The 21,234-nt window shown below is 37.0% G+C and overlaps 1 protein-coding gene across 1 annotated transcript; it reads right to left on the reverse strand.

Moving 5' to 3' along the window:
• Window positions 1–1,550: 1,550 nt before the first annotated feature.
• On the reverse strand, window positions 1,551–19,497 carry MAEL (maelstrom spermatogenic transposon silencer). Its single transcript, XM_006193963.2, has 12 exons — window positions 19,299–19,497; window positions 18,953–19,045; window positions 17,590–17,689; window positions 16,533–16,688; window positions 15,297–15,338; window positions 9,753–9,877; window positions 8,897–8,951; window positions 8,635–8,776; window positions 6,573–6,635; window positions 5,682–5,814; window positions 2,620–2,695; window positions 1,551–2,097 (listed from the first exon to the last, which is right to left on the reverse strand). Exons 1-12 carry the CDS (start codon window positions 19,428–19,430, stop codon window positions 1,910–1,912), a joined length of 1,305 nt encoding a protein of 434 aa, XP_006194025.1. The 5' UTR covers window positions 19,431–19,497; the 3' UTR covers window positions 1,551–1,909.
• Window positions 19,498–21,234: the final 1,737 nt, after the last annotated feature.

Below are 21,234 nucleotides of genomic sequence, written 5' to 3' on the forward strand. Positions count from 1 at the left end.
CATATAATGGAGGTACTGGGGCTTGAATTCAGGACCTTGTGCATGCTAGGCATGCACTCTACCACTGGGCTACACCCTCCCCTCTGCTAAATCACTTGTGCTCTCCTGAATAAACCCAACTTGGACACAGACTGTTTTTGTTTTAAAAATACATTTGGAATGATACATTCCTTGAAAGTTTAGTAGAATTCACATGTTCAACCATGTGGCCCTGCATTTTATTCTTAAGAATGTTTTAAACTAATGTTTCAATTTTTTCCGCTACCAGAGATTGTAGGCTTTCTATGTCTTCTTAAGGCACTTCTACTGAATTACATTTTCCTAGGAATTTGTTTCTAGTTCATCTAGATTTTCAAATTTCTTGGTATAGAATATTCCCAGTATCATTTCATGTCTTTTAGCTTCTGCTGGTCTGGATTTAGGCCTCCCTTTATGTTCCTAATATTGTTTGTGCCTTCTTTTTTGCCTGCTTCCTCTCATCAGAATTGTAAGTCTGTATTAATAGTCTTTTCAAAGAGCCAGCCTGGGCTTTGTTGAAGCTCACTATTGTATTTTTGTTTTCTATTTCATTGATGTTTACTCTTTATTTTCTCCTTACTTCTACTTTTCATGGGTTTATTCTAACTTCTTGAGTATTTAGTTGCTTCATTTTTAGCCCTTTTCTTCTAATATATTATTTAAAGCTATGTGTTCTCCCCTCTCCTAACGGAATATGTAGTATTTAATAGTATAACACAGATTTTTTTTTTTTTTTACTATCAATTTACGGTGGGCTCCTTTACTCATGGAATACTTTACCATTTGATGACGATTTAAAATTCTGGCATCTCTATTACTTGCAATGGCAATTACTCATTCTAACATTTACTGAATACTTTTTTCATAGAGAAATATGGGCACCTCACAGTCTGTTAACTGAGGAAAGGTATGTCATGAACTCAAGTAACACTCCTTCCTCAGAGTGGTTATTAAGGATTTCACTAAATAGGTAACAATAATTAATAAAGAAGAATATGGGTATTAAGAAAACCAGAGTCTCATGACAGACACTACGTGATTCCCTACATTCCCTAGAGGGACCAGGGTTTTGGGTCAAACAGACCTAACTCAGAATACTGTCTCTACCACTGCCATGTGTGTGTGTGGTCTTGGCTGTGGTTCCAAGTAAAAAGGGTTACTACATCTTTCCCTACTCCAGGGCTATGTAACAGTCTAAGTGGAGAATATGAGCCAGTTTAAGTCAGGCATAAACAGGGCAAATACTTGACTCAATATATATCTGCTTGGTATAATGCAAAGAGCTCTGTGGTCAAGTGGACCTGGAATCTAGTCACTATCTAGCCATGTGATTTGGGGGAAATTACATAATCTCATTTTGACTTATCCTTCAAATGACTTTTGCCAAAGTCAGCATATTCAAAGACTTTAAGTAGCAAAACTTTATTTTTGTTAAAGCTAATTTTCTTCGATAGCTGCAATGAAAAAAGCTGCAGGTCTCAAGGGTACAGTTCCACATTTCATAATGGAAAGTAATACATTAGAACTATTTTAAAACCTTTCATAACAGATATTCAATACCTTTATTGTGGAGGAAAAGATTATCAAAATACAACATTCCCAAAAGCACAACTCTGAAAATGTCAGTTTAATTCTTATAGGACTCAAAACTTTAATTGCATTCCCATTATACAGTCAGGAAGTAGAATAAGCCCTCAAGAAAAAAAAAAGCAAAAATGGCAAGATCTTCTCCAACCACAATTATTTTTAATCTATGAAACAGAATTTCCTTACAAATTAAGTAGCTTTTATAATAGTGACATTTATCGTTGATGTGATCTGTTTAATATGACTGTAGTCAGAAGGGAAGTTGGGCCCGTTATTTTCCCAGAAATTGAAAAAAGTACCATCATTAAGATAAGGAAGAGAAAGATTTGTATCCATCTTTTTGGGACATGTGAGGTGAGAGAGAAGTCTCGCAGCTGGAGAGTTTGTGGATATTGCTGGAGGAATTGGAGATGCTCTCTAGTAAGCGGGTAATCCCTCTTCCCCGAACACTGCTGTTTCGGCCAGAAGCTTTCACCCCAGATGGGCAGTCACCTAGGATATTGAAAATAGGAGAAATGCGGCAATTTTACAGCTGTGTGATAAAGAGGTCCTTCAGCTGACTCACCCTGCTGCAGGCTTTCACTAAGCCACGATTAAACAGGTCATCAACAGGGGAGGTAATTCTTAGAGTAAAGGTGGAAAGGTTCAACACGAATTTTTTTTTGTTTTTAGTCCTGGAAACCTTAGCTGAGGTTCTTCAGGGACCACCTGAAATTTCACATTTTTAAAATTTTCCCATCAAAACTATAAAACTATTGCTGCCATAAAAGTAACAAGTTTTATTTTAAATGCCCTGAAGAGAAGTCTCAAGAGTAAGTTAAATTATATCAAGGTGATACAAAAATGTACATATCCAAGTTGTTTAAGGTGTTTATGCCAAGTGAGACTCCCAAGTCAACAAGATCCTTATGTTCCAAAGCCAATTTAGAGAATCTGTTTAAGTACCATACCCTGGGACTGTAAAAAGACCCTAAACTCTTTGAGGTGAATTCTTATTAAATATAAGATGCTTACCAGTGGGTGCGTTTGATCTTTGTTCCTGATCAGAAGAGCTGAAACGAGAGAATCCTGGGCTCTTAACCCTTAGCTTCTGTAAGTAACAGAAAATACCAGGGGAAAACACGTTTATTTCTTATTATTGGATCATCTACTTCAATTTCAGATCACTCTTAAAATGCAAACTAACACCCACTTTCCCAATGTCTGATCAACTTTTGAAGAGTATTGCTGTAAAGGAGAGCAGAGAGTAATCCCTGAGGGGGAATTACAGGGTCAAGAAAGGGTTATTTTTAAATATGACATTATAGCATGTTTGCTGACAAGAACAATTCAGAACAGAGAGAAACCCCGATGATGCAGGAGAAGAGGAGGGAATTATTGGAGCCACGCCCTCAGATAGGTAAGAGAATGGGACCTAATATATAAATAAAAGGACTGGTCTTAAATAGAAACACAGACAATTCATACGTTAAAGCAGGAGTAAAAGCAGAGTATACGGACGGTGCAACGGCAGCAATGTGTGGAAACCCTCCTCACTGCTTCTATTCTCTCAGACAGGGAGGGGGCAAGGGGGCAAGAGCATCGCTAGAATAAGGGTGAAGAAGAGGTGACGGAAGTCCGAAGTGAGAGAAGGTGGGAAATAACTGTCTAGGAGAGGGGGAGGTTCGTTAAACTAGAGAAATGGACACAGCCAGGCAATGCTGAGGCTCACTTGAAGTTGGTGGTGATGAATATCTAATACCAGTCAGTATGGGAGTTTCTTTTGAGCCCCAGTTAACTTCACATGTATAGGAATAGAGCAGGTGAAGAGTTAACTTTAATCAGTGTTAGCGTCTATCAACCAAGTATGATGAAGAATGAAGGGCCAATGGAATTGACAGACACAAGGCTGCAGCACCGTCCACGTGTGCATGGCACCCCTGGAGCTGTGCAATGCAGTGACCCTGTAAAGGAGCACAGAACAGTGGAGGCATACAATGAATTGAAGGTCCCAGTAGAGATCAAAGGACTGTTGGCACAGGGAGAGAGACAATGGTAGTTGGATGCTTGAAGTTGACATGAGGGAGGAGGTGCCGCTGGGGCGCAGTGGGAAAAAGGGAGGGGGTACTTAATGTATGGCAGGAGTCAAGGAGCTGAGAGGTCAGGCAGTTGGAAGGATTACCTGTGGGGAAACTGAAATCAAGAACTCTGATGGGAATACTGTTTGATCTCCTGGCTTGGTGTTGCTGTAAGAATGATGGCAACCAATTCAGGGGCCTACTGATGCCAAAAAGGGGTTATGAGGTCTTAATGCCTGAATGGCATGAGATTCAAAGACTAGGGATTTTAGGGAGAAGGTAGGAGGAAGTCTGGAGACAACAATATTAAACAACGACAAATACCTCAAAACTAGACCTATGATAAATGAGAAAAAAAAAAAAAAAGATGTCGCCATTTAAAAGGGCTAACAGGGAAGCAGCATCTTTAGCGGACGGCCACATTTCAATTAGAGCCAAGGGGGTAAAGAAACCTTCCAGAGAAAAGGCGGAAGAGATCTGAGATTCTGCTGGCAAGTGAAGTTGAGAAGACCCAGAGGAAAGTTTCTTAGGAGTTGGGGAGGGGTCAAAAGCAAAATCGACCAAACAAGATGAGTCTAGGAGACGACTGAGGATTAGGTATCCTGAGCTTCCACAGTGACTGATGCAACAATGAAAAGGGGGACAACGAGACTAATTCTGGTGGTCTCAACACAGATGGTGATGATGGGGCTAAGGTGGACTTTACCCACTGGGTACCACTGACATTTTAGACTAATACTTAGTCTGGGAAGCTGTCCTGCACACTGTCAGATGTTCAGCAGGATCCCTGGAATCTACCTACTGGATACCAGTAGGACTCCCTTCCCAGTTACGACAACCAAAAATGTCTCCAAATGTTGCTAAATGTCCCCTGAAGGACACAAAGCAGGCTGTGGTCAAGAACCACTGAGTTAAAGGTTAACAGAGTAGAGAGGAGAGGAAGAGTCTTGCCCAGAGACTAAATGGAACTTTTTTATTTCTTTAAATTACCATAGAGTAAGATGGACTTTTGGGGGATGCACACTTCTATGAGTTTTAACAAATGAAGAGATTCATGAAACCACCATTGTAATAGGGATACAGAGGCATGTTACTGCCTCAAAAACCTTCCTTGTGCGATCCTTGTACAGTCATGCCTGCCCCCAACCCCTCACCCTTGGGAACCACGGATCTGTTCATTAGTTTCACTTGTATTTTCAAGAATGCCATATAAATGGAATCATCCAGTATATAAACTTGAGACTGCTGCTTTAGCTAAGCGTAAGTAATACCTTTGAGATTGATCCTAATAGTTATTCGTACCAAACAACCATTCTGGGGTTCCCTTTTCATTAGTATAGTTTTATTAACTATTTTAAAGTAATAGCAACATTCATTTATTATGAATAATAAGACAGATTTAATAATAAGACAGAGTTCTTAGTACTTTCATAAACTGCTGTATTTAATCCTACAACACTAGTCCTTATTATTCCCATTATACAGATAAGGACAGAAAGTTCAAATAACTTGCACAGAGTCACACAGCAGAGCCTGCAGTGAAATTCACGAATTCTGACTCAAGAGCCCATATTCTTAACTGCTGTGCTCTCAGTAGTGTAGAGAGGCCTAAAAGTAAGGAAACAGCAAGGAGGGGAGAGAGGTGGTCGGGACACTAGCCAGCTTCTAATCAAATCCTGAATCAGGTCTTACACATTTTTGAAGTAGATATTTTAAATATTTGTATCATTAAGTTTTTGGAATAAATGTTTGGATGTGTTTTGCATAAACACTAATTGCCAGCTTTAATTTTCTTAAAACTCTGTCAAATATAGTGGGATATCAACATACTAGGAAGGAAAAGGATTTTATGCAAGCATCAACTGGATTAAGAACTGCTTGACATTCCACGAAGGATTAAAAAAAAAATGTCTAAGAGAAAAGAGAGCCAAACAAAGGCCTAATCTTTAGCTGCTGCTCACCAGGACCATACTGAGCAGGACGTAAGAGATGAGTAGCTCCTAAAAGTCAGCTTCTTACCTGGTAACGCCCTGCATCCAGTACAACCATTTTGGGTGTCACACTATTGCTGGCCTCATAATCTTGAAGTGGTACATGAGCCTCTGTGAGCTGGATCCCAAAGAGAGTGGCCAGGGAGTTACTGATGCAATACCTTTAAAAGGAAATTTAAAATGTTCATTATCAGAATCTCATTTAATTTATTCTAAAGCATTCACATCTAAAAATTTTCTAACATAAAGAGAAAGCATGTGAGAGATACTGTCCTAAATTAGGGGAAAAAAGAAATTTAAAGATTTGGAGAAGAAATGGGAATAGACAGTAGTAATTATCATAAAATTGGTCATTCCTGGTAAGCAGTACTCTGACTACCAAACAGAATTTCAGATTCATTATAAGGGAACAGGATGAGGGTAAAGATGGGCAGAATTTTCACACAGCTAAGGCAGGGAGAGGCAACACCAGAAATAGGGCTAAAGCTGTCAAAACACTTATTCACCCTCAAAAGCAACCATCCGTGGGAGCTTATCCCACAGATCTGAGGCTGCAGGTGCTTTCACTAAAAAATGAGAAGAAAAGGGTCTATATTGTTTGAGCACCTTCACAAGGAAGGGCTGTTCTTCATGAGAGGAGGGAATTTCACTTTCCTACAAGAATCCTAGAAGGAAAAAATTTCAACAAGTGCTTCTGAAGGCTCAGCCAACTGCTCAGGTGGCAACTATCCCTGATTAAGCAGTGAGATGGGCAGAATAATAAAAGTAATATGATAAAAAAAAACCCTTTGTTTTAAAAGAGAATTGTGGAAACAGAGGTGAACATTGATTCACCCCAATTGCCAAAGCAACAGCAAGCAAAGTGGCAAAGTATTCAATGCAAAACAGTATTAAGAAGAAACTCCTTTCTCCAACTTACGCGATTTTCTTGCAGACAGCTAAAGCACAGAAGAGAATGTCATTTTCTTCATGCCACTTGCACCTGCACAAAAAAAAAGACTTTAATCTCCTGATCTAACTGAAGTAGCATTGCTTATGGGTTTTATATGCCAGGTTTTTAGCTTACTTAAGTTGAATTATTTAAGAAAAACTGACACTATTGCTCAAAGATTAAGATTTATAATTTAACACACAAAAAAGTTTTTTTAAAACAAGTCTTTTTTTTTTTTTTAATATTGAAGTACAGTTACAATGTGTCAATTTCTGGTGTACAGCACAATGTCCCAGTCGTGCATATACATACATATATTCATGTTCAAATTCTTTTTCATTAAAGGTTATTATGAGATATTGAGTATAGTTCCCTGTGCTATACAGAAGAAAAAGTTAATGGAACAATTAAACTGCAATCTAAGAAAAATTTCCAGAAATAAGATCTGACACTGCATACTAAAAGAGCCCACCAAACACGTGGAAAAACTGCCCTGCAATAATATACTCAGAGAAATAGCCTAGTAAAACGATTAGACTTTAAAGATGAAAAAATATTCTTAAGGTCTCAAGGTAAAAGATCAAATAACTTAAAAGGTCAAGAGAATTAAATGTCCAAACTTCTAAAAAGCAACACAAAGCAATAACAACAGTGTAGTAGTCATTTTCTAGAAACTCAAGGAAATAAAATGTAAACCAACAGAAAAGTTTTCAACATGCAAGCACACAAGGACAACTGTTCCCAAGAGCCCTGGGTCAATCTACTAGATCAAGATTCAGCAAACTTTTTCTGTAAAGGCATCAGATAACACAGCAACCAGCTTACAACTACAGGCGATATAATGAGACAGACAGAAACAGCAGTAATGAGACTTTACACCACTCTCCATATAAGACAGGTCAAGTAGACAAAATGTAAGTGAAGAGATAAGGCAGTTTAGACATAAAACGGTAGATCTTATGGATACTTATCCAAACTCTGCACCCTGATAATAAACAATACATATTCTTCTCTTCTCACATTTCCACAAAACATTCACAAAAATTGATTATACATTAAATTAGCAAAAAACTATAGAGCACTATAACTTCATAAGGCAGAAATGTTATAAATAATACTTTGATCACAATGCAAAGATACTAGAATTTACTAACAGAAACCAGAAAGGCTTTCCATTCGGACATTTAAAAGCCTCATATTATCTCTTGGGTTAAAGAGAGTTGAAACTGTAAATTTTTTTTAAATGACAAAATATTAAGTCAACAACTTATGGGATGCACTGCAAGCCACGTTTAAGAGAAAATTCACTCTACTAAACACTTAAAAATAAAAAAAGATTTTTTTTTTTGCTATAAAAGACATTAGTGGAACAATAGCAAAATATGAATATGGCCTTTAGATTAGATAGTAGTATTGTATCAATGGCAATATCCTGTTTTGATAATGGTATTGTGGCTATATATATATTTATTTATTAAATACATACATTTATGTTCTTGTTCTTAGGAACCACACACTGACATTTAGGGGTAAAAAGGCATTGTGACAGCAACTTACTCTCAAGTGGTTGAGAAAAAAGTTTGTGTGTGTATAAAGAAAGATATAAAGAAAATGTATTAAAATATTAACAACTCGGAAATCTAAGAGAATAGTATCTGTAACTTTCTTGTACTAGTCTTACAACTTTTCTGTAAGCCTGAAATTATTTCAAAATAAAAAAAATTTCCAATTTATTTCACTTATATAGTTCTTGTAAGTACAAGAATTCTATGTAGTAAAACATCTATATAAATATAAAATAGTCTTTCATCAGTATAGAAATTCTAAGTGATAAAGCACTGTCAGTTTATTTGGTAGTTTGTTTTTTGTTTTTAGTGACAGACAAAGTAACAGTGTAACTTACAATCAATGAAATCTTATGTTCAAGAAAATACAATGATTCCAAAGTTTCATAGGAAAATACTGCCTAAAAAGGTAAAAACTAATCCTACCGTATTTTCTCAGTCCAGAAAAGAAGTCAACATCACTATCACCAAATCACTGTAAATACCTTGTGTTGCTGGAATAATCCCACATGGCCACATCGAGGAGGCTCCGAACCCAGGTCTTGGAAGGCTCCTTCAGAAACTTTTGCTGGTAGATCCCCACTACAAGATCCTCTACAGTGAGGAGTTCTAGCTCTTGCCTGACTTCTTCCATTGGTAAACAGAAACACACAATTAGTGAGTCCTAGGTACACAGAATGTGTACATCAACATGAAAACAAATACAGACATTAAACTGCACCTGAGCAGTGACCCAGTATTACTTACCTGATGATTTCTCCATATGCTTCAAACACCAGTTGACTCTAGCTCTATCATCAGACTGGAAAAGGAAAAATAATTTACTTGTATTTTCTCCCATCCTGAGTTACTTTTAATTAATGCAGTCCTTTCAAACTGCGTTATTATGAAATATTGAATATAGGGGAGGGGAGGGCGGGCTAGGCGTTGGGTGGGAAGGGAGAGACTAAGGAGTTTGTGACAACTAAATGAGAACTGTGAAAAAGAGCAACATACACCAGAAAAGACCACTGCTGTTAATAACCAGTTATGTTCATGAAGCAATGTTAACATACTTTATGAACAGCAAGTGAGACTTACGGTAGGCAAATGAAGAAACATATGTTCAGAAAAAGATAAATACGGTAATTTTGTGTTCATGGTGACACTAATAAACAGTAAGGTTAAAACTCAATTTTATGACACCTAGCCTAGAATAATTTAGACAAAACAAAGAATAAAGATTATAAAAAGATGATCAAGGGACTGCTACAAAAACGAATTTGAATAAATAGCATTCTTCCCTTGAAGGACAGGTATACAGACTAGAAAACCATCCTTCAGGGTAAAAAAGATATTGAAGATATTTCAGAAAGAGGAACTAAAAACATGAGACCTGACAAAATTGAAACATATTCAGTTTTTGCAGTCTTCAAAATACCTCCAATACCAGAGAAATTTAGAAGGAAAGGCATTACCCCTAACTGCATTCAAAGAACTAAGAATGAACATGTTTTAACAGACACAGCTAATACACAGACAAAAGGTCTTTCTTTGGGTATCTTTCATAGATCTTTTGGTTTCTAAGTGGATGCCTTAAAAGAAATTCATACATTGAAATTACCTTGCAGTAGATGGGTGGCCAGTTCCCTGGGTTTGGATGAATAAATCTATAAAGGTTTTGTAACACAGTTGCCTGGTCATGCCCAGATTCAAAGTTTGAAATAGGAATCTTGTGACTAGAATCACCTGAAGGAAATAAACAGGAGGTAGGAGTTAAAAATGTGACCAAGACAAACATTATGAAGTAGTTACAGAAGTAGGGGTAGGAAGGGAGTAGTGGGTAACTCGTATCTAAGCACTTGTACCAAGCCTGGTATGGTTAGGTACTTGACATACTTTATCCCATAATCTGATGAGGTAGGTAATACACACATACGGGAGAAGAGACCACTGAGAGCCACAGAAGTCAGCAGCAAGTTAACAGCTGGCTAATAGTGGAGTCCGGACTCAAACCCAGGTCTGTTAGGTGATCGAGCCTATACTGTGTTTTCACTGTTCCTATGTGACCTTTCATGGATGGTTTATTAACAAGGCTGGAGACTTTAATAGTAATGACTGCTTTTTAAATGGTTGATAAGATGAGTATTTCCACTCCCAGTAAGAACTGGACCAAGCAATTCAGACTAACCTTCCCACAAAAATTTAAAATGCTTAAGGATATCAAGAGCACCTAGAGCAGCAAGGAATTACTAGATCAAGATGCAAGAAAATACAGAAACCCAGAGAGGTGCGCCCAGCTTTTGGGACAATTTTCCCCCTGGAGTCATTTGCTGGTTCCAGAAGAGGAAGTTTAATGGCTGAGAAGTGTGCCTCTGACAGATCTGGGCCCTGGTTTGTGAGACCCAAGGTGTCTTAAAAAAGCAAACATATATCCTCTCTGAAGAAGAGAAAATTATAAGCCTCAAATTAACTTAAATCTTTTTTTTTTCAAATAATGTATATGAATAACCAGGTACACAAAGAAACAAGATTGAGAATCAAAACAAAGTTGATAGAGATCTAAAGGTATTCCAGATGCTGAAGTTATATAGGACACAGATTTTTAAATAGTAAATATATTTGATGAGATCAAATTACGAATTTCAGCATAAAATTGTAAACCATAAAAAAGAATATAGGAAGAGTTCAACTTCTGATAATGACAGACTGGGAAAAGCTGAACATATGAAACACCCACTTGAAAGCACTGCAGGGGTGAAATGACGGATTATGGGCCCAGATCTTAGAAAGGAAGAAATCCTAGAGAGTTGAATCTGGCATTTGGGTTTGTTGGTGATTTGAGCATTTACCAATTCTACAAGAGAAAATATAGAGGCCAAGAAACTGAGAAGTTTTCAGCAGACCTAGAGCTAGTAAGAATTTAAAGCATTACTTGTGTATATATAAAATTTATAAATTAAAAAATATCCAATTGTCTTCTGGCCTCCACTGTTTATGCTATGAAGTCAGGTGTAAATTTTACTGATGATTCTTTAGTGGTAATCTGTCCACCTTCCTCCTCTTTTTTTTTCTAACGTAAAGATCAACTAGCAATAGACTGACTCTCATAAATCTGAACTCAATTTTAAATTATCTCAATTTCTGAAATTGGATTAAAGCAACCCGAGATGGCTAGACACTCTAGCTTTCTGCCAGAAACAATCATATATCTTTGGAGAGGAATAACAAGTTTTCATACGTACTGTTCAGCACTCAAAAATAACCAGTCACATGAAGAGCTGAAAACTTGATTAAACATCAAGATAACCCACAGATTATAAAAATATATTCAAAAAGAAGATCCCTGTAATAGGGTTATCAGACATAAGGCTTTAAAATAATGAGGCTTATTATGTTCAATGAAATAAAATATACTGATAATTTCAACAGGATCATCATAAAAAAGAACCAAATGTAAACTCAAAAACTGAAAATACAATCCCCAATCCATTTTAGGATAGCAAAATTAATCTTGATAACAAAATTAAGACTAGCCTGTCTTTAACATGAATGCACAAATCTTAAAGCAAAATATTTGTAAACCAAATTCAGCAATTTATTTCAGTTATACAATGACCAATCTGGATTTGTTTCTGGAATGTAAGGTTAGGTTTAACACTATGAAAGACACAAATCCAAGATACAGAAAGAGAATTCATCAAAATGTGCAACTGATACCTCCAGGCAAACTAGGAACAGAAGGGGACTTTATTCTGACAAAGAGTATATACTAAAAATAAGACAAAGAAAAAACTACAGTAAACAGCATACTCACTGGTGAAACATTAGAAACTAGAGTACTTAGCCAGCACATTAGCACAAAACAAGTTTCAAATTTTTTAAATAAAAGACATAGGTTAGAAAAAAATCATTTCACAGATGTGATTATATAAGGAATTTACTAAAAACTCAGACTTTATATCAAAGGTGGGATAAAACCAAAATACAAATGTAAACAGAAAATATAATTTTAAGAGATATCATTTACAATAGCAACAAAAATGATAAGCTGTAACTAATAAGATATTGAGATCATTAAGGAGAAATTTATAAGACTTCATTGTAAAGCATTACAGATTTAAAAAATAAAAGAGTAGCCCCGTGTTCACGTACAGAATATCATGAAGCTGTCAGTTCTCTCCAAAATGACCTAAAGACTTGAAGATGATTCAAAATCCTGAGACTTGAATCCAGGGATTCCAAATCCTGAGGTTCTAAATCTCCACAAGGCTTTTTGTGTGAAACATGATAAAATGATTCTCAATTGTATGTGGAATAGCAAAGGGCCAAGAATAGCCATAATATTCCAAAAGAACAAAGTCAAGCAAATATTATAAAAATATTGTGTTTAACAATATGATACGGGCACCAAAAAACAAGCCGACCAATAGAACAGAAGATATCAAAAAGACTCATGCACCAACAGAAATGAGGTATGATACAGGTGGCACTATATATTGGGGAACAAACTGATCATTCATAAGTGATGCTGAGACAACTGACTGTCCACAAGGGAAAAAAAAATCAAACTATATCTCTACCTTACATCATGCACAAGTCAATTCCAGGTGGAATAAGAACCTGGATATGAAAAAACTTTAGAAGAAAATATGTCTTCATGGCCTTCAGGTAGAATGGAATTCTTAAGTAAGACAAAAAACCCCATAAACCATGAAAGAAGATTCATTTACTAAACTAAAAACCTTTATTCATTAAGAATAGCGAGTAAAAGACGCAAGGCAGACTGAAAATAGGTATCTATACACAATTAATCAATAAAAACATATATATATAATAAACTTCCATAAACCAATAAAGATGACAAACAATCCAATAGAGAAATGGGGAAAAGACACTGATCAGTTAAAAAAAAACAGGTGAAGAAATATACACGTTAAGTTATATAAAAGTTCAAACAAGGAAAAGTAAATATACTATTTAAATACGTATTTATAGTAAATTTATTCGTAAAACAAAGGAAGACACAATTCAGAATAGTGGTTCTCTTAAGAGGGGCGATACAATGAGGGAGCAATCAGAGGCCCTTCAATGATAACGGCAGTGTGCTATTTCTTCAGCTGACTGGCAGGTGCACTGCTGTTTATTAACATTCTTTATACCTTTATATCTTAAGTGAATGTTATACTCTTTATTGTGTCTGAAGCTTCATTCAAAAAGCTGATAGACTTTTTGTACAGGAAGCTGAAAGCAGTTTTCAAGGCTCCGCTTGTTTGAAAGCAGAACTTCTCTCTCAAAATCATTAACTAGTAAAATGGATAAAAGCAGAGCCTCCTCTGGAGAAGTGGGGGAGAATGAGAAGGGCCCAAACCTCCTACCCGCAACACACTCATCAAGAACCCGAAGTCCCCTTCAGAGGAACGAATTGGGGGGGAGCAAGGAATCAATGGGGTCCGTATCAAAATCTCTTCCAACCTTTTGAAATTCTTCGATTCTAATGTGCTAAACCATAATGCCCATGAAGCATTCACTTGATTTCACTTACACATACATCATAAAAGGCCAGAATAGCACAGAAGCATTTGAAAGATCTACACACACATTTCTTAGCTACTAATCAAATTGTACCCACATGTAAATTTGCTTCAGTGTGTGACGGTATGGAGCACGGTCTTTTCCTAAGCATCAGCTTGATTACACTAGCCGAGCCATTTTCAGTTATTATGTCAACATAGCTGTCACTTTAATACAGTCATTTATCTTATTTAACTGGCACATTTCCCAGGGGTATCAAATTGGCAATTTAAGACATGCTTAAACTGGTGAGCTCCAAGGACCATAAGTTTCCTGAATGAAAAACATTGTGCTCAGTTTTAATTAGTTTGAAAAATAACTCAAGAAAACATTCCTAGAGTCCTTAATAGGTTTGTTTTTAAGAACCACACTTTCTGTTAATCAGTTAATTTGAAAAGATTGTAAAAAAAATAAGCCTTTAAAAAATAAGGGATTTAAAAAAATTTAATCAGAACCCAAACAAGAAACAGTAAGGGGACATTCTCACAAATGAGTGTCTGGGACAGAAGGATTCCAGTGTACTCAGGAGATGAACAAATCAGAAACAGAGCTTAAGTGAAAATGTGAAATTAGTTCAACAGCTAAGTTTCTGTTTTTGGTTTTTTACTACCACCTATTTAGTCAAATAACCTCAAACAATGTACCACTTGGGGAGATCAACTAGGTTCACACCTGAAAGTTACAACAAAATTTTTCTTCTATAATTTTTTCACTCAAAGCTACATAAAGGGACCTACTGAAAAAAACAAAACAAAAAACTACCTTAAAGTCCTTGCTCCAAAGCCTACTGCCCTGATCTCAAGACAAAAAAAGGACTAGTACATATTTTTCACTGAGACTGGAAAAAACTCAAAGGACATGACCAAAAATGAGTGTAAAATATTCTCATTTATTAAAAAACAGTATTATAAATATTACAAACAGCTGCTTGTTATGGCAGATTTGAAAAACCTATTTCTACTTTCAAACACTTCTACTTTTTTTTTTTAAGAAAAAAAGACAATTAAAATTAAAAAAGCAAACGTATTATCATGATTTCCACTTTAATCGAACAAGAAACTGGATGAAATCTAGGTTCCAGAAGAGTTCAAGAGCCTAAGTATAAACGGTCACAACCTTTGGCTGCAAGATACTTAAAATAGAAACGTGTTTTCCTCGTCTGAGAAGTTAATTCATAGCTATTTTGTCTGTTTAACACTACCCTATTAGTTTTGAAGGAAGGAAGCATCAAGTTTTCCCCCCTTACTTTTGAATGGACATTCCTGTGAATGGCCCTAAATCTAGACACTCTGATAACTCTTAAAAGACCTAAGTACCTGGCCAGTAAAAGCCACTGATCTTCAGGCCAAAGGATACAAACAGAAAATAAAAACACAATCCTCATAAAGGGAAAAGGGATATTATCCTATCAGTCTATCTAATTTTACAGTTTTTCAGGATCACATACACTGTCTACCACTTCTATAAAGATTCTCCAACAATACTTAAAGTTATTCTTCCCCAATCAATGTTTTATGTGTCTGTTTAAAGCAGTGTCTTAACCAGGTACGCACACATTCAGTGCCTATATTCTACCCCATTCCTTTATACTTACTTGCAGCCTGACAATGAAATCGAAATCCTCGTGGAATTTCACCTGTAATACAAAATATTTTGAGAGAAGCAGAAATCTGGAAGCTTTCTGGTTGTGCTACAGTAATATTCCATAGGCTGACCAAATCATAACATAGGTAACTGTTACTGCTATGCAAAATTATAGAAGATTAACCGTCATAGAGGATTTTTTTTTAAACTTTGATAATATGATGACTATCAAAAAGCTTGCCAAACTGTCTAAGCTACTTTAAAAAGTTATTCCTCACAGAGCAAGAAATACCAGGTGAAGAAAATCTGGGCTAAAGGAGTCTTAGCCAGGGGTCCATGAACAGGCCATGAGGCCCTTGATAGAGCAAAGTATTTATGTATTTCTCAGAGGAGAAAAGTCTCCAAATTCTACCTTTTTAATGTTTTACATACATACAGAAAAAAGTATCTATTTGATGTGTCCTAAGTAGCAACTCTCAGTAAGTGTAAGTCGGAAAATTTGTTTTTCTGTTACCTCAAAACAAGGAAAAGTGCTGGGCTGTCCTAGTGAATTTTAAAGTGACTGGTAAACCTAAAGATTAAATTCTTCTTTCCCCAACCACTTCTCCTTTAGTCTTCTCCCTGTATATTCCTCCCACTTACCTTTAAAGGTATATGCTCCCTTAACTACTATCTATCCACTTGGGAACTGAACCGAATCCTATGTCTTCATTCCTAATTGCTTTCAGTGGGGTGGAGCGGTAGGAAGAAGAAACAGTGAGAACATCCCAGAGCTATTACACACCAGGCTATTTCCAGACGTTCTCATGCATTCCTTAGAACAGCCCTCCAATAGGCATTATCTCCATTTTACAGAGGAATTAATAGGTTTTCAGGATAAATACTTTGCTCAAGGTTATGAAGCAATAATAGCAAGTTAAAAACTAGTGACTGTCGAGGTAAAGAAAGAACAGAGGTATAAAAAGCTTTTAGAAAATTCGAAGATGTAAGGCTGCTGATAAGCAAGTAGCAAGCTACACATTCTTCAGGCATTCTGTCCACCCAACTCTAATGTTTACTTGAGGTTAAAAGCCTAAACCAAAAACTGTGTCAACACTTAATAATTTTTCATCCAATTATTATGAAGTCGTTACATTTTAAGAACTCAGCTGCGCAACAGCTTTTAAGAAAAATACTATCATCAAATAAGGTTAAGATAAAAAAACAACTTTTAAAACTCTAGCATCTACTCTAACTGGCTACTTACCAGGATTTATAAAACTGTGGAAATCTGCCATAATGCCTTCTTGGAGAGAATATTTAACACAGCCGATTTCACAAGGGAGGAAGCGCTGTTCACAATGAGGAGGTAGCTCACCATGGCTAAAAATGTTCAAAAAATAAAAAATGCCTCCAAGGAGAGCTAAAAAAAAAAATAGACAACATGAACAGATGAGCATCTCAAATTTACCCCTCTGACAAAAGCAAAAAATTTTAGAACCTTTTTTCCTGTGTTCCTATATTCCTAAATAAGCTGGAAAAAAGAAACAAATCAGCTGTACCAGATAAATGGATAGATTTTTTATAATTACACTTATCAAGGATTAAAGTAGTAACCACTCTTTGCATGAAGTGACAACATTATTCAAACGTACAGCCAGCTCTACATAAGCCCTGAATCTCAATAATGACTGAAGAAAAGCTGTGACCCATATTCAGGAAATATAAGGATTTGGAAAGTAAAATCAAGTAGAATCAGTGAAGAAAAACTCTATGATATAAACTATGGACAATTTAGTTCACTCTCCTTTTTACCAATATACACAAGACCACTTACATATTCTCTAAAGGAAGAAAGAAATAGAAGAATGTAAGAAGGATCTTCTTCACTAGGATTGGCCACATTTAAGAATTTATTCATCTTCAGCCAAGCCAGAACACGATTAATGAAAAACAGCCAGAAGGAATAGCAAGGACTCTTATTAGCTACGTTTTTTTCTAGGCTAGCTCAATTTATCTCTACCTTTATAACAAATGTATGTTAAGTGTCTAGCTATAAACACTTAAATCCAAAAAGTATGTTTAATAACACATGAAATGATAGAAACCAAGAGATCAGATTTTTGTAAAGAAATTCTCCAGTGTTACTTCAACAAATGTATGTTACCTTATCTTTTACAACTTTATCGCCATCATGTTCAACCACCTGCAGTCAATTACTTTGAAATGCAGGATCAAAATGAATAGAATGCATGTTTACTGATCAATTTACCATAGTACTTTAGGTACCCAAGTTTATCTAAGCAGAATATTTTACACTCTACCTTGATCACTTTTTAGAGACAAGCTTGACATATCTGGCGGTGAAACATTCGGCTTTGGTACAAGCATGCCTGGTTTCCTCAGTGGGGTGGAAACAGGTTTCTAAAGAGAAAGGTAATGATTGACCACGTACTTAAACTCTTGTTGGGCACTTTATAAGCATTAAATTCAGCAAAAATAACTGCAAAACAGCCCATAGATTACTTTGGTAACCTCTTCAGGCCAAAACAACCTAAGAAGTATATAAATACATAATTGTCAATGACACCAATACCCAAAGGCAGACAATAGTAAAATCTATAAATATTTTGAATCAAAAGACTTAGTGGTAAATAACCAGTCCAATGATTGCTGAAAGTCATTTGCCCACTGCTGATAACCTAAAACTAATCCTATGGAGTCACACAATATGTGCCTGTCCAGCGGCCAAAAGAACATCATTTGCCAAAGCACTCTAATATTGTTTGTTTTTCACTTAAAGTAAAAACCAGACTGTGCTGACTCCAAGTCTCCGTAAGGTGTATATACAACATGGCTTTCATTTAAGGGGAAATTGTAAATTCCTTAAAAGAAACTGTAGTGAGAAGAACAAAATTAAGCTCACAAGTATAAGTAAAAATTCAACTATTAGAGCTTTCACTCAAACATAAATCCACAAAAAAAAAAAAATCTCTCACACGTAAAATAAAGCACTCCTGAATTTCAATCCAATGTTACCAGTTTAAAATAAGAATAGAATTGTACTATGTAATAATGGAAAGAACATGGGGCCGGAGTGGGGGGTCCTTCACAATTACCTGCTTTTCCTTGATACCTAGCAACAACACATTTGACTTAATAGTTTTAACATTCTGCTATACAAAAAGTTTCCCACTTTATTCAACTCTTACCTATAAGGCACACATTCACCAACATCCACAAATCTTATTTCAATGTTTTAAACACAGTAACTGGCCTGATTCCAGGTGTCATTTAAAAAGAGAATGGGACAAATTACTTTTAAACATCTGAAAAAAGGTTCTTAAATCATAAAAGAGTTGAAAGAAACCCTCAGAGGTCATCCAGTACAAACCCTAAATACCAACACTCCCACTGCTGATCACGGTTTATTGGCTGCAGGTTTCCTAATGGGATTTTTCCCTGGCCTTCACCACCAAATGGTACCAATGCGTACCCTAGCTCTGGAGCCTGGTGGTTTTTTAGCAGGCATTCTGACAGCAAGGGGGGAAGAAAAGGAAAACTCTTCTTTGCACTCACCCAAATCACCCAGTCGTCTACCCTTGACATTCACCCATTCACTCATCCAGCATTTACTGAACATGCCTCTGTGCCAAGCAGGTGGCTGCTCTTCTCTGGCTACTTTACCTGCTTCTCTGAAGGCCAAGAGTCCTTCCCCTGGGCAGCCCTCCACTCTCGAGCCATTTCTGCGTATTTCTCCTTTTCCTCCTCCCTCAGAAGCTTGGGGAGATATTAGGGGGAGACAAGAAGAGAAGCAGCAGTGAGGACCTAGTGCCCTGGGCCCGCGGGTAGATGCCTGATCCTTACACCGAGGTGGTTCTGGAGTCGGTTTGCCCTGGGCCGGGAACGGAGGGCTCCCTCTCCCTCCAGCAGGGGCCCAGGGGTCACTGGCCTCCTCGAGGACTCTCGCCCTCCCGCCTCGGCCTCCCACATGCCCAACTGCCCGCCCAGGTTCACCCGCCTCCAGCCTTACCGCCCAGTCAGCGGAGCAATAAGGGATGGCATCAGCGACACGAGACACGGGCAGGCCTCTCCGCCGTAGTTCGGGGATCCTCTCCTGCACGAAGAAATAGTAGGCATTGCGGGTGGCCCTGCGGTTCGGCATGGCGAGCACGGCCAGGCCTCGACGCGGCCCTGAAACAGAACCAGCCGCCGACGCCCTCGCCGGGCTCCCGCCCTTAGTAACCGAGGCGGCGGCCTGCGCGCGCAGGTCCTGCAGTTCTCAGCCAATCACGGTGCGGTGCGCAGCCGCACTGGCCTCGCAGGGAGAAAAACAGCCTGAGACAGGAAGATGCCCCCGCGTGCGGCTGTGGGGGTGGGGTGGAGGGGGAGCGAGGTCACAGATGTGAAGCATTCTGATTGGCTGGGATGAGTCGTTGGCGGGTGTTGTCACGTGGAAGGCTTGGAGCAATTTTTGTACATTGTTGCGTAATATGCATCAAAGTAGGTAGAGAGGAAGAGGACTAGCAAGTGCTTACGGTTTCTCCCATGTTTTGTAACTGTAAGGGGCCAACTCTGTGCTGACCGTTGTGAAGGGTATTGGGTGGGAGGGCAGAGTAAGAAACACGACAAACAAGATCTTTTTCTTCAAGAAGTTTACATTCTAATGGGGAGGGTAAAATGACAAAAACAGGTGAATCAACCAATATGACTTGGTTTGGTTTTCCCCCGTTCTTAAATAACATTTATTATCGTTTCAAAATATTTTTTTAAATGCAATTTTTTAGTAAGTGTAAGGAAGGAAACACATACAGTAAGAGGCTGAGATTTAAAATAATGTTCTTGAATAAAGTTTTATAGATTTCCTCATAAAGGATCTGGTTCTTTTTTTCTTAGTTTTATTCATAGAATATATTTGGAGCTATTGTGAAAACCTTTTTCCCATTATATTTTTTTATTAGTTACTGCCGATGTGCAGGGAAGGCATTGATTTAGGGTTAATTCTGTGTATTTAGTCACCCTGCTGAACTCTCAAATTGGTTCAAATAGTGCCAGTTGATTCTCTTGGATTTTCCAATTATAAGTGCTTCCGAGAGAAATTCCCATCTGTGTTCAGTTTAGTAAGTATGTGTATACATGTTGTTTGTATACATTTTAAAATTAAGAACAGGAGCTGAAATTTAATTATATGCTCTAGGTGCATCTTTTCAGATGACCATATAGTTTTATCCTTTAATTGATTAATATATTAAATGATATTGCTAGATTTTTCTAATGTTGATGCATCCTACCATTTTTACTATTAATAACCTCTTTTTGATCATGAGGCATTGCTTATTTTTTAAAGCATACTTAATACGGGGTTTCTGCTTCCTTGATTGAAGTGATATTGAATTACAAATTTTGGGGCGGGTTATCCTTACAAAATATTGGTATTGGCATTGTGATAGCCTCATAAAATGAGCTGCCATCTTTTTCTCTGTTTGCTTTGAACAACTGATGAAATTATCTATTCTTTGACAGTTTGGTAGAAACTTACTAGTAAAAAAACTCTTTGATCCCAGTTTATCTTTGGAGGGTCAGGTTGATCTTTGATTACCATCTGAATATTTTGTATGGTTATTAGTCTTTTCAAGTTTCTTAGCTTTCCTTTAGCCAATTTTGGTAATTCATACCTTTTTAGAAAATGGTTTCATTTAAGTTTTCAAATATATTGGTATAAAATGTTAGCAAGGATGTGGCACAACTAGAACTTTCATACATTAGTGGTAAGACAGTTGCATGGCAGTTTCTTATAAAGTTAAATATATGTTTACCATAGGACCCAGAACTTCCACTCATTTAGTAGAAATGAAAATATATATCCACACGTAGACTTGTATATGAATTTTCATAGCTCTATTTATAAGAGCCCTAAACTGGACAACCCAAATATTCACTGAGATAAATTGATTTAAAAAATTATGGTA

This window comes from Camelus ferus, chromosome 21, assembly GCF_009834535.1.
Source record: "Camelus ferus isolate YT-003-E chromosome 21, BCGSAC_Cfer_1.0, whole genome shotgun sequence".
Lineage (NCBI taxonomy): Eukaryota > Metazoa > Chordata > Mammalia > Artiodactyla > Camelidae > Camelus > Camelus ferus.